Source organism: Solea senegalensis, linkage group LG10 (assembly GCF_019176455.1).
Source record: "Solea senegalensis isolate Sse05_10M linkage group LG10, IFAPA_SoseM_1, whole genome shotgun sequence".
Lineage (NCBI taxonomy): Eukaryota > Metazoa > Chordata > Actinopteri > Pleuronectiformes > Soleidae > Solea > Solea senegalensis.
This window is the reverse complement of record NC_058030.1, coordinates 563,812-580,880: the sequence shown is the minus strand read 5'-3', so window position 1 is coordinate 580,880 and position 17,069 is coordinate 563,812. Positions and strand designations below refer to the sequence as shown.

At 41.4% G+C, this 17,069-nt stretch overlaps 3 protein-coding genes across 5 annotated transcripts in view; all 3 read right to left on the bottom strand.

The window, feature by feature from the left end:
* Nucleotides 1–17,069, bottom strand: part of chmp1a (charged multivesicular body protein 1A) — a 385,704-nt gene that overhangs the window by 52,712 nt on the left and 315,923 nt on the right. The window lies entirely within an intron of this gene.
* Nucleotides 52–6,115, bottom strand: actr6 (actin related protein 6). Its single transcript, XM_044035985.1, has 11 exons — nucleotides 5,889–6,115; nucleotides 5,045–5,162; nucleotides 4,883–4,951; nucleotides 4,671–4,794; nucleotides 3,409–3,544; nucleotides 3,253–3,309; nucleotides 2,299–2,397; nucleotides 2,047–2,125; nucleotides 1,158–1,329; nucleotides 872–1,010; nucleotides 52–224 (listed from the first exon to the last, which is right to left on the bottom strand). The coding sequence occupies exons 1-11, from the start codon at nucleotides 5,954–5,956 to the stop codon at nucleotides 95–97; spliced, it is 1,191 nt and encodes a 396-aa protein (XP_043891920.1). The 5' UTR covers nucleotides 5,957–6,115; the 3' UTR covers nucleotides 52–94.
* On the bottom strand, nucleotides 8,255–16,140 carry LOC122775803 (protein FAM3C-like). Of its 2 annotated transcripts, none has more exons than XM_044035993.1 (11): nucleotides 16,030–16,140; nucleotides 15,692–15,901; nucleotides 13,707–13,736; nucleotides 12,531–12,608; nucleotides 12,055–12,117; nucleotides 11,662–11,770; nucleotides 11,431–11,489; nucleotides 11,310–11,360; nucleotides 10,957–11,041; nucleotides 10,210–10,336; nucleotides 8,255–8,657 (listed from the first exon to the last, which is right to left on the bottom strand). In XM_044035993.1, exons 3-11 carry the CDS (start codon nucleotides 13,729–13,731, stop codon nucleotides 8,574–8,576), a joined length of 681 nt encoding a protein of 226 aa, XP_043891928.1. In that variant the 5' UTR covers nucleotides 13,732–13,736; nucleotides 15,692–15,901; nucleotides 16,030–16,140; the 3' UTR covers nucleotides 8,255–8,573. The 2 variants fall into 2 exon arrangements, with proteins under 2 accessions (XP_043891928.1, XP_043891929.1); XM_044035994.1 differs by lacking the exon at nucleotides 16,030–16,140 and adding an exon at nucleotides 15,439–15,483 and having other exon boundaries at nucleotides 15,692–15,974.

Genomic DNA, 17,069 nt, shown 5'->3' with positions numbered 1-17,069 from the left:
TTTTTTCATTTTAAAGACAGTAAGTCATCAAAAAAACATAGAAAGACATCATAAAATATAAACAGCTGGCATGGCGTTTATGTACACACAGAAATCAAATATCAAACTTTTCTTCACAAATACAGTGTCCGTTCTCGTCATAGTCCTCTCTGGTCACCACCATCTCGTCATAGTCTGGATGGTGAGCCAACAACTTCCCTCCTTCCCAAGAGTAACAGATGGGGCTGCAGGACAGAAAACACCATCCATTAGCACACGTGGTTTAAATACTATAAATATTGATTAAAAAATAATAATACATGGAATCAAATAATTTTAAACCTAATTATTTGTTTTAGAGCAGAATTTGACCATATTTACAAGCAGTTTCATTGTTTCATAAAGACCCTGGTATACTTCCATCTGCATTTGATGCCTGGGAAGACTGATGCGTCTGATGACGTTAAAATAACGTCCGTTAATCCCTCACACTACAGGATAATCTGGCCAGGTAACCAGTTCAAATCACGCACAATTGTCAGAAGGGCCAAATTGGGACTGAGAACTGGCAAATTATCCTCTAGTTTGGGGCCGGTCTTAACACACACATACAATTTCCTTCATTTAAGATTAAAAAGCCAAAGAAATGAACTCAGGTCTGAACAAGATCCTTATCTGGAGTCCAGGAACCAGCAATCCATCTTTCAGATTAAGCCCCGCTGTTTATGATGCGTTGCAGTTGTATTCGGAAGTTGAAATTTCGGATTTCTAACTCAGAAAATCAAAGCAACCTCACAATCCCGGTATCTCAACTAAAACCCGTTGTGACGTCACTCCCAGTTCCAATCTCCGACTTCCAATGTTAATGGAACGCACCACTCGAGGCACTTACTTTGCAGGTAACAGGAGTGACACAGGCAAGTGGGCGGGGACGAGTGATCGCAGCTCCGCCTCCAGTCGCTCCTTGAAGCCCGGGAACAAAGTGTTCCCTCCAGTCAGGACAATGTTCTGGTAGAAGTGGGGCTGCATCTCTGACGGCAGAAAGAAACACACACAGACACGGAGAGCTTTATAGACGAGCATTTGCACAACAAACAAATGAACAATTTAACCACATTTTCAAAAGACATGACGTGATCCTGTGTTGTCTTGGATCTCATTGACAGGAAGCGACCGACCTTCTGGCAGGGACTGGATGGAGTGGACGATGGCTTCTGGGATTCCCATCTCCTGGATGCCGATGTCTGACGGGTGGAAGAGCATCTCGGGAACGGCAAAGCGCTCATTGGCCAACCTCAGGATCTGCTCTCCTGTCTTATACTTTCCACTGAAGACCATTTCCTCTCGGGGCTGGTGGACAGAGAGAGAGAGAGGGAGGGAGACAGGGCGGCGAGTTCAGTAACAGAAGATCCTGTCTGCTGCATTTTTACAGGTTCAGAGTCATCGTGATAGTCTTGTCTTGTCTTGTTGTGGGGAGATTTGGGGTTGTGTCTTCACTGCCCCCTACTGGAAAACCAGCCCTGCAAGATCATGGCTGAGAAACATTTCAGACGTTCATCGCGGCACAGCCGGCGAAAAAGAAGCAGAGAAAGAAGTTGTCGGCGAAAGCGAGGAAGAGGAAACGAGAATTAAAATAACATGTCATAAAAAATATGTACTCCTAAACTCTAGGGGGAGCTCCGTAGAAAAAAACTTGCACAGTTCCTCTTTAAAGTGTTGTTTCAGGTTTTTCAGGTAACGGTCACTGCATGAGGCAAGGGGTGTATCATTGTATTCAATTTCCCTTAGTAATGTCCTTTGGCACCACCATGTGGCGATAGAAAGTAACAGAATACCTGCAGGTGATGTCTAGGAACCTCCTCTCTATCCATGGGCTAAAACATTGGGCAGCAACTGGCGGCCTGTGGGCCAAAACTGGCCCGCCAGCATCAGTGTCTGGCCCGGCAGATGATTTCAAATATCAACAAAGAGCTTTTATTCAGGAAAAATGTGAATTTATGAGATTATGTTGCTAGATTTGACAGTTAAACACACTTCACTTTACTGAAAACAAAGATGCCGCATCACCTTGCAGAAGCCTTTTTTGATGGAGGTGAAATCTGGGAGGACGTAATCGATCATCGCAGTGTTTTCCTCCCCCTTCATCCTGAGTACAGACCACACAGAAGGTAAACGAGCTGGAAAACCAAGCGGAAGTGGCTGCACTGACCAAATATTTTAAAGATAAATAATCTACTTATCTAGGTTGTGGTTAGTGTAGAGAAAATTAGATAATAACAATAATAAAAATAACAATAATATAATCTGCTGCAAGCTTACTGTGCGATCTCCATGTCCTTGTAAAACTGCTGTGAGACGTAGCAGACGTCTTCTTTCACCTGGTTGATCACATGAGTTTCATCCATGACGTGTAACTGTCTAAGAGAGAGAGGTTTCAAGAGTTTTTATGCACGTTAACCCCCTCAAAAATAACCGCAAAACCACAGATAGAATAATAATCTGAAGGATGACAAAGGAAAAGGACGTGTTGTGTTTTAGTGAAATATGTGACAGACACAGACATTGTAACTGTGGTATAAGATGCTGTTTTTATCAAACAGAAATCTGTTTTGTCAATTTGTTTAGATTTTTTATTTTTAAAAAACTGGTGACCTTCCTGCTGCGAGGCAACAACGCTAACCACCGTGTCACAGTGTATATACTGTACATATATATATACATACACACACACACATATATATGTATGTATATATGTGTGCGTGTGTATGTATATATATGTATTTATATATATATATATGTGTGTGTGTCTATCTATCTATATATATATATAGACGCACACATATATACACATAAATATATACATACATACATATATGTGTATGTATGTATATATATATATATACATAGAAAGTGATAATGATAACTCCTGAACACTTGTAGAAGAAAGGTACATCGTTTTTAACGCTGTCTTCGATCTAGTCTGACTCCGACTCCTTTGCGCGCTCTTCATCAGACAAGTTCTTGTATTTCTCTTTGTAGTCACGTAGTAGAGATTCAGATTGTAATCCTTGAACACAGCGACTTGTGTACCATAAACTAAGCACACGATTTTACCTTTGACACACGTAAAGAAATATTTAAGCAGTCCATGTCTTGTTGAAAACGCGTCATTCGGAATTAGCTGACATTTTTTTTTACATTTGTAAAATGTCCAGGTCTGGTCTAGACCCAAAAACAACAGGTGAAGCAGCAGCCAATCAGGAGTGGACGTACCGATATGAAATGATCTCCTTCAGGTGATTAGTCAGCAGTTTCCCTCCAACATTGATCCTGAGACACACACACATTAAAAAACAACAACAAAATAGCTTGTTAACACGTTGTTGTCGTTGTCATCAGTGCACTTTCACCACGACGACGCTGTCTGACCTGCAGATGCCCTCCTTCATTTTCTTGCTGCGGCAGTAGGGGGCGATGTGGGTGAAGGAGAAGCCGCTGTCGACCACCAAACAGCAGAGCTCCGACGGTTTGGTGTGGAAGTAGTGATGAGCGCTGAGAGAGCCAGCTGTTTCAACATAGAGATTAAAACACCAAGAGAGATGAGATTAAATCTGAGATTAAACCCGAGAACCAGAATCGCAAGAAAAACACGTCAGATTTGAATCATGAGTCGGCTTCTTTTTTCCCCCACAAGCTCAAATCAAGTCACATGAGGAAGAGGAATTTTTGTTTAAAAATCCAAGGAGCATTTACATAAACTTTCATGGGGAACTTTAGAAATATTCCAGTTTGAAATATTCCCAAAATTCCCAAATTTCCATGTGAATTTATGGAATTGTCGCGTTCGAACTGTAATTAAGTGCCACGTTAGCCCATATTTAAGCCTTACAACGAGGGATGGGAATCGGTGTTGGTCCGATATTGGCCAAAATAACTGGATCGGGATATTGGACAGATAAAAATTTTAAAATCTGATACAATTCAAAAATCTTATATATTGTATACTTCACGATGCACAAAAAATGCTGACTAAAAATCAGCAAAAGCATTTTAGCTGAGTCACGTTTGGGCTGTTCTGGAAAATGTTGTCTTAAGATGTCCAGACAGAGTAGTATTTTTGTTTTTAAATCAACCATTAAAACTTGACTTTTAACATGGGACCACCAGAACTCTATGTGCTTTTATGTGATTTTAAGAAAACTGCAAGTCATATGAAAATGAAAAAAAACACACAGGGTTAGACGACAACCATAGCAACGTTCTGTTTGTGGCACAGAGAAAGTTTACATTGTTTTATACACAGTTCTCACGTCATGAACGTAGCTGCGTAGCACACAAAAAATGCCTGTAGAAGGAGTAATGTGGCCTGGGTCTTAGGAACAGGAAGATTAGTAAATCATTGTTCAGTTTGCTGTGCAAGTTTAGACTAAAACTATGAGGTTAAAGGTGAACAATTCTAAAAGCATTAGGTTAAAGTAGAACAAGCGTTCAAAAGAGTCTTAGATTTGCTTTTTACGACTACAGCCTGGTCCTGAGCCATTAGTGGTGTAACTAAGATACACAAGTCTGTTTGTTGAAACAAGCAATAGTAGGAATAAGTGTTCAAGCAAAGGAGGGTGAAGAAGTTTCCAACAACCTCACATCTCGTGAGGGTGAATGTTTTGGAGACACAGGACAGACGAGAAACCCACCATTTGTCCTGAGGACCGACTGGAACTGGTATTCCTCAAACAGGATCTCGTTCATTGAGTCCTGCGTGGAGGTGAAGTCGAAGTACGGCTCCGTGATGATGATGCTGGTGTCTGCGAAATCCACCTGGAACACAAACACCGGGAGAGTGAGTGAGTGAGTGAGTGACGTGGTCACAGGGGGAAAAAGGGATAAATAGAAGAAATCCAAACACCTTAAACATCTCTTTTCCAAACAGATGATCCCACACTTTCCTCTGGACGTCCCAGTTGACCAGATAACCCTGAAGATGAAGCAGAAGACAGAAAAAACAAACTCTGAATCTGCACAGGTTTGACCTGATGTGATAAAACGCCAAGTCACTCGTCACTCTCACCTTCTGGAAGGGGAGGATGTAGAAGAGACCTGACGGGTCCTTGATCTCATCCAGCTGATTGGCAGTGAAGGTTTTTAATCTGGACGTTTTAGAGCGAAACTGGCAGTTTGGGATGACACTGAGGGACAGAGAGGAAAAAACAAACAAACACAAAATAACGCAGAAGAAGCCTTTAAGATCTAGCAAAACAATGCTGAAGACACTGAACACACTGTCATTTTTATTGTCAGACACTAAAATTTTAATTTAATTTACTTTAACCTTTAACTTTAATTTTCTTTTTGACACATCATTTTATTCCAGTCTGCTTGAAACTTTCATTATTTTTGTATTAATGTATTTCGTCAATAACTGATCCAATCTTATATTTCAGTCTGTTATTTTATTATAATTTTCTCGTATTCTTATTTTGTTCCCATTGACTAAATATTACGATTTAATGTTGATAATAAACATAACAAAACTTTATATACGTAGCACTGTTCTTAACAATGCTATAAAGTGCTTCACAAAGAGTAGTAAAACGACGAAATGTTTCTAAACCGAACAAGCAGTGAACACTTATGCCGAATGGTCTTAAAAGTATTTTGACAAGTTTGACATTGTTTGTCACAAAAGCAGACAAAAGCTTAAAACGACAGATTTCTGAATACAGTTTGGCTTACGAACGAAACTGCGGCGTACGTTGTTGTTTTTTACATGGATATTACAGTTATACTCTCGTAATGACATAATAATGGATACATAAATATTTTATTCACTAACATCTGGTTTATTGTTGTGAGTGTTATTATTGTTATTATTAGCAGTAGCAGTAGCTGCCTGCGTCACGTCAAGAACGTACCTGACTTTCTCCAGACTGTAGCCAATCTTCGCCGTATAAGCTCCGTTGTCCAGAACTAACGTCGCCATTTTAGGAACAGACTTTCCCTCCAAAAAAAAACCCAGACAAAATTAAATGAAACTTATTTTTAGAATCACGAAAACAAAGCACATCGTTCCTGCGTGGACGAACTCTGCCATGAAAACGGAAATCACTCGTCCCCGCCAATCAGCTGTGTCTTCCTGTCCAAAGACAACGACCAATCAGAGCGGCTCATTTGGGTTCATCTCGGAAAAGTGTTCGGGCTGAACACGAACGCTCTTGCGTGTAGTTCCGGCCACACGTAAACCCTGAAAGAAAGAAAGAAAGATCTAATCAATTTATGTTTGTAATTGGTCGATTTTAATTCATTGATTGATTCATTCATTTATTTCCTCATTCATTTATTCTTTCTTTCTATTATTTATTCATTATCATTTATCGTCCTCACTCCTCATCCTTGACACTTCAAATGATTTTTCACCTATTTATCAGGTTTTTTTAGTGTTTTGCATCGACACTCAGTAACCACTTTGGTCCATTGTGTCTGTAATCTTAAACTCCTAGATGTTTTAAAAGTGTGTCACACATTATTTATGTTGTATTATTATATAGATTGTTGAATTAAAACAAGGGTTTTTTCCTCTTCTCCTTCTCTGAGCAGCTGATAAACATCAGTGACCCCTGACCCCAAACACCCAAAGTAAACAGAGTGTGGCTGACTTTGAGCCCTGGTGAAAGTGACAGAAGGTGTGACTTCTATTGTGAGTGTGTGTGTGTGTGTAACCGAATCTTTCGAGAATAAAGTCGTAATATTATGAGAAAAAAAGTCGTAATCTTTTGACAATAAAGTTGAAATCTTATGAGAATAAAGTCGTCATCTTTTGAGAATACAGTCGTAAGATTTTGAGAATACAGTCGTAAGATTTCAAGAATAAAGTCGTAATAAAAGTTATCATATGAAACAAACAGACCAAACCACAGTGAGAAGGAAATGTTCCATTCTGCCACACGAGTGATCTTCATCTGACCGTCTTTACTACGGGCAGAAAAGAATACACACGAAAGAGGTGGAAACCAATGACATCATCGTTAAAGTCCTGAAGTCAGTGCATTCACTGGCGATACGAAAACGACGATGTTTAGAGATTTTCCCACTCCGGGACCCGTTTTCAAAGTTTCTGTGTGGACGATGAAAACCTACACCTGCTTTCATTTGTACGGCCCCTAAAAGTATGTGTACTAACTAGTATTTTGTACGTGTAAACCAGACGTTAAAGATCATTTCATCATTTCAAATGTTATTTATTTATCGAATAAATCATGAGATAACGCCGCAAAACCCTCAGGAAATGTATCTCAGCATCCCTGTGTCTGTGTGAATGAGCCGTCACTGCTTGTGATAATTACGGTGACATCACGGGTGGAGGACGAAATAAAGTACTGCACAGGTATTTACTGACACACGCAGTGGAAAAACAGGAGCAATACAAAGGACAAAGGAACCTGCTCAGTTTAATTACAATGCTTTCTTTTTCCAGCAATAACTGGGGGCGGAGTCTCAACAGCACAGAGATCAAGCGGACTTTGCAGCTCCAAACCGTACGACAGTGAAAGACACACACACCGTTTTATAATAATTTAATTTCAATTGTCACAATTATCATTTTTAAAAGGCAATGTAAGCAAACCTAAACCACACAGGAGTGAACGAATGACAGAACTGGGCCTTTCTTTCACATCTGGAGTCAAATAACACAACATAACACAACAGGTGGGTTTCGAAGCAGGAACTCTGGTTTCTAAACATTTTAAAACCAAAGCTGTGTTTGTGTCGCGTAGAAAACCACGTCACCACAGTCTCACCCAGCCGTGGCTATGATGACTCCGCCCACGATGAGGAGGAGCTAGCCCAGCAATAGTCAGTGCAGTGTGCCCCCAAGTGCCGAGAACCAGACACTGCGGCCTGAACCCAGCGGGTAAAAAAAAAAACAAGTCGTCTTAAACCTGTGACCTGAACGACCTGAGGTTCTGAGGTCCTCACTCAGATGTGGAGATTGGCAAGAATGAAGCACAGCATTGTAAACAGATGAACTTAAAGTATTCTGTATATATTATGATATACACGTGTGTGTGTGTGTGTGTGTATACTGGGGATTAACCAGGGTATTTTTGGTGGTATCCATGGCAACCCATGGACCAAGAGGAAAAGAACTGGACTGGAAGGTCATAGGTTCTAATCGCGGGATGGGCCTACGCACAAATATAGATATATACAGTGTGTATATATATATATATATATATCTATATTTGTGTATATACACACACACACACACATATATATATACATATAGATAGATATAGATATAGATACATAGATATAGATATATAGATATATATCATGGTGACAGAGACTCCAGTCCTAACCTGGAGACAGTTTTTCTGTCTTCTATCTCTGTTAATGTGTAACTGTCAGTATCTTATTGTTGTGCAATGATGAACAAGCCTCGTTAAAATGTGTGACAGTCAGATAGCTGAGTGAAAGTATTCAGGGGTCGTCCTCCCTGCTGCTGCTGCTGTAACACACATGACCGCAGTCACATGACTCCTTCAGGGATCAGGTATAGCCAGTGGTGTCGTGCTCCTCCGTCGTTGCTTTGAGCCTGGTCAGAACTGAGGGATGCACCCCTGCAGATCGATGAGCTCGGGCCAGCCTTCATATTTATTGTGCGCATTGTCGTTCTTCAGTAACTGAAACGGAAACAACAACACATTTGTGTGTGTGTGTGTGTGCGTGAACAGTAGGATCTGTGTGCAGAATGAACAAACTTGACATGATGTGTTTATCGTGGTTAAAGCTGAATAACCTCGTGAGGTGCTGAGGCCGCGCTGAGATTAGGTGGTTCCAATCTTTCTTCCTCAGTCGCTCTTTATGCTAAACCATGACAGCCGCCCATTTGAAGTCTCTATGCTAGGTTACGATACTTCTTTTGTTTTATCATTTACAGGCTATTTGCTCACTAAGGTAAGTATTTACCCCTCTTTAAGGACTTTATGCCAATCTAAGATGCCTGTTTATCCATTTACAGGAAAGCTGTTTCCACTGTTTCCGGACGTTATGCTTAAATAAACCTGCTAATCTAAAGCCCGTGGTATCCTCCGGCGCACATGAGTCCTGTAGTATCCCACTGCACCATCGGGCGGAGGTACAAGTCTGGATGAAGAAGATGAAGAAGAGGATAAACGCACGGCTCCACATGAGCGGAGAGCTTCAAGTGTGCGACCATGACGACGAGAACAATGTCATGTGATGAAGACAACAAGGGAGGTGACGAGGAAGAGCTGCTTTGACTGTTGCTGTTGCTGGATAAAGATAAAGAGAGATTGAAAGGCCCGTCGGGCACGAAGGAGTCGGGGTGTCAGCCAGATCGAGGCTTGGAAACAAACCATCTCCCTCCAGCAGGAGTTTGAACACCAGAAAGGCGTCCTTGTACTCCTGGAGGGACGAGTTGTACAGGTGGGGGGGCACCTCCTCCACCTCCTCCACCTCCTCTGCCAGCCTCTCATCTTTCGTATCCATAGCATCGTTTCCTTGGCGACGACTTCTTCTGTTGTCCAAATCTTTTTGTTCTGCTTGGTGAGCGGCGCTTGTACTCGCACCCTCGTGTGCAGAACTATAGTATTTACCTCATTTACAGGCTTATTGCTAAGTAAGTTAGCTGTGTCCAGATGTTATGCTAAGATAAACTAGCTCCTCTATTCTCTGTCCCCCGAGGCAGACGCTGCACATCTCTGAGTTGAGTTTGGTTCTGTCAAAGATTTTCCCCTCTCTGCTGCCACCTAGTGTTGGCTTTTCTCTTCTCGCTCAATAATATTGTACGGTTTCAATTTTATTGTGGAATGATGTTACGTAAACATGACTTCACTGGATAATACGTAGACAGTCAGACACTAAAAGTCAGATTTTAGTCAGACTAAGGTTTTTCAATACAGTTTTCTTAATATCGAGCTAGTCTTAGTCGGTCTAACTTGCCTGGATAATGCGATTCATAGTCCGATTACTCCTGCATGTATAAGCTTAGTCGGATTGGAGTCGGACTTGGCGTGTCCTCCCCGGTCTTTGACCCGGAAGTAGAAGGAGACGACATATAAACTGCATGCGGCGGCAGCGTCGGCGTCGACCATCTCATTTGTATCATGATTAACACAAGTTGTCCGATCGTCTGTCTGAGTCGGACTACAGCCTGTAAACTTCCTGACTGATGGATGGATGCACGGACACGACATACGCAACAGTTATTACCTTCTCAAAGTTGCTCTTTACAATTGTTCCTTTACCGCCAACAAACAGCCAGTTGTCTCTGAAGCCCAGCGATCGGATGAGGGAGCTTCCGAGGTCGGCGATCAGCTGCCTCGCCTCGTCGTTCAACCTGGAAAACGAGAGCGGTGTCATTCAAACGCTTTTGACGCTAAATGAGGCGCTTACAATAATAACGGACAGTAGTAGTAAAAGTATCATGAAAATGCATATTTAGATTTTTCACGAGATGTGGATTGCAAGCTATTTTTATTGCTAAAGGTTTTATATGAGAAGCTGAAGTGAGTGGCATAAAAAACACGCCCAATATGTGCTCCACACATCAAAGTGTCCTATGACAAATCTGTTCAAAGTTATAGACCAAGATGAACAACACAGTTGACCGTGGCCTCAACTCAACAGGAAGTCGGTCATTTTGAATTTTGGCCATTTGCCACCCTACGTAAAACGAGCAAACTGCTCCGAGCGCGTTTGTCTTCCGACATAAAAAATACGATTGAACGAATAAAAGTGAGCGAGACAGTGAGAGCAGTGAGGACACCAGGGCTTTTATTTAGAATACAGGAAGTAGTCACACTTCGCACATGAATTATAAAAGAAATGAATAGAATCAATTTGATCTGATTCTTGATTTGGTAAGTCGTGTGTGTGTGTGTGTGTGTGTGTGTGTGAGAGACAGACGGGACACTGACGTGTGTGTGTGTGTGTGTGTGAGACAGACGGGACACTGACTTTGACGCAGGTTCGTCGTAAGACACCATCAGCACAATGGAGCCCGCCTCGACGCTCTTCAGAAAATCGATGAGAGGTTTCACTTCTGCACAAATGCAAACATGGAGTCACACGTGGCGCACACGAGGCGCACACGAGGCGCACACGTGGCACACACGTGGCACACACGAGGCGCACACGTGGCGCACACGAGGCGCACACGAGGCGCACACGTGGCGCACACGAGGCGCACACGAGGCGCACACGAGGCGCACACGAGGCGCACACGTGGCGCACACGTGGCGCACACGTGGCGCACACGAGGCGCACACGAGGCGCACAAGCTTTCAAGAGCAGCGTCAGCTGTTACTCACCCCCGCTGTACATGTCAAAGTTACCCATATTCACAACGTCTCCCGTTTTACCTGTCAGAGAAGAAGAGGGACAAATGTACCCGTGGTACCTTCTTCGTTCAAAGAGTGACGCGGCACTCACCATTTATTATAGCAATGTTTATTCCGACTCCAGCATTCATTAAACCTGCTCCAAGAACTCTGAGAAAAGATGGGGGGCACAAGACAAAGTCTCACATTGGGACAACGTTTATGTCGGAGAACGATTCGTTCCTCATGATAATAAACACCATTTAAAGAGATCACAAAAACATCCACAAATCATCTAACACAGACAGAAATACGTGTTCAATAAAAGAACTCAAACACTCACAACTTGTTCTGGATGCAGATCTTTGGAGCCACGATGTTGGCGGCTCCAGTCTGAAGGTAGAAGCTTAAGTGAGCCGAGGGACAGTCTGACGGTGTGGCACACGATCCATCTGGAGGACAGCGGGACACGTAATTAACCTCTCATCAGCTCATTACAGAATGGTTCAGTCCTTCAGACTCAGTCTGACACAGTCACTGGACTCTCTGGATCCACCACACTCCTCTGTTCAACACGTTTGCTTTGCTAAATGTCTCAGATTAACACGTGTGTTCAGGATTATTAAGTCTTTTTAACTTTAATCTACAGTTCAGCTTTGTTCACTATCAGTGATGGAAAAGAGAAAATAAACAGTGTGCCGAGTTGAGTGGTGGAAAAGTGCCAGAAATCACTCACCTGGTTGAGCCTTGGTGTAAACTTCAGATGGTTCAAGGCGAGGAACCAACTGAAGAGGAAACACTGCGAGAAAACAGAGTTCAACACACGTTAAAGGGACATTTCATGTGTGGATGTAAATAAGTAAAGTTTCCATTAAAGCGTGTTAGAAACTTTAACGCCAGGTCAGACTTTCCACTTTCCCCATTTTCCAACTTCCCTGTACATGAATTCAATTCAAATAAAAAACTTTAACAATTGTCCACTTTTGTCCAGTTAACCCTCGAACGTTACAGTTGTTTTAAGTATCGTTAATCCAACTCAAATTCCCCTTTTTGTAATTTGCTTATAATGTGCAACACAATGGAAACCAGGTTATATGTACATATATATATATATATATATATATGTATATATACATATATATATACACATACATATATATACATATATATATATATATATATATATGTACATATGTGATTGCGTCACATTACCTGTCAAAGGCTCATGAGCTTTTAGCAGAACGATCGCGATGACAATAATCCCAGAAACAAACGTGCAGAGCAGAATCTCTGGAAACACAAACAGACGAAAAAAGTCACCACCACAACAACAACAGCAACAACAACAGCAACAACAACAACAACATGAGGTTTACATTCACGTGACTGAACTCCTGGATCCTTGTCACAGTTTGTTTCTCTTTAAGTAAATTAAATTACATTTGAGTGATGCATTAAAAAAAAAAACAGACAGATTCTTATCTATTGAGTTATTTAGTGCTGGTTTAGTTTATTGTGTGATTGAATTCTGGTTTAGTTCTAGTTCAAATCTGGTTTAGTTTTGGTTAGACTTGGGTTTAGTTGTTAGATCCTGGTTTGGTTCTTGATGAATTCTTGAAGAAAAGCCAGTTCAACAAACTCTGAGTTAAAACCTTAACTCTAGGTTGACGGACTCTGAGCTATGGACTCACAGACTATGTTGCCGGGGTAACTGACTCAGAGTTAAGCTGAACTGGCTTTGTGAAACTGAAAAACCGGAGTTTCTCTCATCTCAGGGTTAACTTTCTGAAACGGACCCCAGGTTTGATTCTGGTTCAGCTTTGGTTTTTACTTCCAGTAAGATTTTGATTTAAATTGGTTCTTTTTTTTCTGCTGTTCAGTTTGGCTGTTGATCTATTCTGGTTTGATTTGATTTACTTTGGGTTTATTCTAGTTTAGTGCTGGATTTACTCTGGTTTAGTTTTGGTTACACTTCTGGTATGGTTTAAATTAGTTTGGGTGTATACAGGTTTAGCCCTGGTTCAACTCTTCTCTTGTTTAGTCTTGGTTTAAGTCAGTCTGAGTTGAGTTATGAGTCTAATTCAAATATAATTATCTCATTAAATAAACGAATTACACGTGTAATAATTGTGTCACACATTGAATAAAAGGGTGTTTTCACAGAGTGGTTTGACACAAGTCCACGTTTTCTGTTGACATTCCTGTTTCCTCTTTCATATACAGTATGTCATGATCTTATTTAAACAATCCCTGGAAGTGTTTGAGGAACAGTGGCACACACACACACACACACACACACACACACACACACACACACACACACACACACACACACACACACACCACACACACACACACACACACACACACACGGTAATAAAAACATACTTTTTCTGTCTCTTTTCTTCACCATTTTTCCTGTTGAAGACAAAGACAGACAGTGACAGGTTTCCATGACATTCTACTAATAAATCAATAAATGTGACATGTTTTATTATTAAAACTTCAGTTATTGAACCAGGATATTTGTCATAACGTTAGGCTTCAGGACTTCCACAGTCTAACCCAGGAATTATTTCAGGTCATGCTGAGATACCGGTATTATTATAACTCGCTATTCTGGCTCCACTTGTTTCTAGTTCTCAATGTGACGTTCAGAATTAACCAACACTGTCACAGGAATAATGGCACTACAATCTCCAAACCTACAAGAATAAAACAGCGAGACCATCACACGCGTCACCACACAATCATTTTTTCACAACTCCTACCATCTCGAAGGAGTTTCACAAATATGACATGTAATAAAGTCTCACACCTCCAGCCATCGCCACATTAAACACGCAAGTGTGCAGCACACGGTGGCCCTAGTCAGTGCCTTGCAGTGAGAAGACCCGGGTTCGATCCCCGGCTGGAACAAGGGCCTTTCTGCATGGAGTTTGCACGTTCTCCCCGTGTGTGACTGTGCGTGGGTTCTCTCCGGGTTCTCCAGCTCCCTCCCACAGTCCAAAAACATGCAATGTGGGGATTAGGTTAATTGGCCTATCGCCCGATGTAGCTGAGATTGGCACAGCACCCCCCGCGACCCTCTGTTGGAGGATAAAGCGGTAGATGACTGACTGACTAAGCTAACAAGCTAGCAACACACTAACAAGTTAACTGACTAACAAACAAAGTGCTAACTTCGGGCAGCCCGTGGAAAGGGAACTTGTAGGGCTTGTAACCGGAAGGTCGTCAGTTCAAGTCCCCACCAGGTCAAAGCGCGGGACACCCGGGCCCGGGCGCTACTCAGTGTGGCAGCGCTCTGCTCCTAATTCTAGGATGGGTCAAATGCAGAGAAATGAATAAAGTCTATTGATTAGCATTGAGCCACTTTCATATCTTTCCCTTATATTATAAAATGTTTAACCATGTTTTATTCTGATTTTCTAACTAAGTAACTAGCTAATTAATTAACTAACTAACTACGGACGGAGGATAAAGTAGTAGAAGGTGGACAGATGGATACAGGAAAGCAGAGAAATAGAGCTTTGCACCCATACACTTGTCATTACGGTAGAACCTCAGCACTTCCGTGGAACGACGCCCAATCGCAGATGAGTAATTACCGTAATTGACCTAAACGGTTGAATAACTGCCAGATTTTTTACTTCTAAAACGTAAGTACATTTTATATCAGAAAATGTACTTTTATGTATTAAAAGTACTTAAGTACAGTAAATGTTTAAGACTTTTACTATTATAAAACAAAAAGTGACTTCAAATTCTACCAAAATCATTTTCTGGTAACATACTTGTACTTTAACACAAGTATCACTTTAAGGTACTTTAGACAAGACAAGGGGCAGAAGGCACTCACTAAAGTTAAAGACACTGGTTTGGTGTAAATAACTAGAATTTATACAGTTGAAAGTGTTATATTTGTGTCAGTAATAGTCCAGCAAGGCTACTCTGAGGTGGTGGTTGTGGGTGGGTGCCCAAATCAAATTCAGTGTAGGGCCCCATAAAGGCTTGGGCCAGCCCTGCTCACACCTTAATTAATAACCACTTCAGGCCAAACCCTAATACCTGGAACACGCACATTCTTATACAGTACCTTAAGCATTCCTTAGCCCCTTACCTTAAACATCACAGCCCTTATAGCACACCTTAACCCTTTAAAACCCTTTTGTGAGGACGAGACAAAACACACAACAAATCCAAAAGTCATGTGATTAGGTTTCAAGAAATACGTTTGAATTTAATCTTTAGTTTCTGTCACTGCTCCAGCGGAATAATAATAATAATAATAATAATAGTAATAATAATCCTTGCACTTTCTAATAATGTCTAATTAATCGATTATCACATTGATTAGGAAAAAAAAAGATTACCTGCTGGGTTTGTGCGCTTCCACACTACAACAGAGTTCCAGCGTGTCCTCGAGACGCTCCGCTCCCCACACCTGAGAGCCGCCTCCGCAAACAGGTCAGTCCAGTCCCGCCCCCTTAGACCTGTTCACCCGGTCACCAGCTGCCGGGAAAATCCAAGTAGGTGGATTTTTCCTACAAACTCACGGCGCGGCCGCCCTCGATGCACGCGGACTGAAAAACAATCAAAGTTTTGCTTGTGTTTCCGACTTTATCTCACAACACTGTGACTGTTGAAAAGAAAAGAAAAGAAAAGAAAAGAAAAGAAAAGAAAAGAAAAGAAAAGAAAAGAAAGAGCTCACCTCACAGACCAAAGTCCATTGAATAAATCATCAATTTAACGCCACAGCACACAGGAGTTGTTGAGCCACCGCTGCCTCTATCAGTGAGCTCAAAGGGTTATTGAGTGACTTTGGTGTTTGAAGACCTCCGTTCACATTTACCTAAGTGACACAAACTGACCACATGAGGGCAGCAGTAGACCAGCAGCACCCGTGTCCCCGTGAGCTGAAATCACTGATTTGCTCTATAGAATTTGGTGTGGGAGAGCGAGTTGTTTACAAATTTTAAATAAATAAATAAAAGGCGGTAATGTGTAACTTTAACTTAATATAAACAAATTGAGTTGACACAGTGTTGATTAAGACACTCCCACTCTGCACACAGGAAGTGAGACGACTGCAGGTTAGAGTTTGACTGAAAACACAAAGTGTTCAAAAACACAGGACCTCTGACCCTGCTCTGCTGCTGCTCACACACAAACACTCCCCACAATCAGGTCTGATAGTTTTGCCTGTACATGAAGAGGTTTGTGAGCGTGGCAGTACACTGTAAATACACTCTGAAATAAAACACAATCATCTGTATTACACGATCGTCAAATGCACCTATTATTACCTTTCATTTCAGATAACACCTGGTTTATTTCAGTGTTAAATGACGGATATTTACGTGTGTTAGAGACAATGAAATTCTGCCAGAACATAAATGATCAGTGCTTAAAATTAACGACGTGTTAAGTGACTTTTTTTCCAAATATAATTCTTTTAATCAATATATAAAAAAACTGAGTTTATTTCACAAATGTATCCAGTGCGATAAATATGATGATTATCATTGAAGAGTCATTCAGACATTTAAGACCAGCAGATCTTGTCTCATGTCACCGTATAGATAAAATATGCATACACTGCTCAGCCCACAACATTTCTGGTGGCTTTTTCTTTTGCCTTTTTCTCTGCGGAGCTCCCGCTACAGTTTAGGAGTACGTATTTTTACATCCATTGTCTTCCTCGGTGTCCTCACCGTTGTAAATCACTCGGTCAGAGAGTGGTTTCCTCTT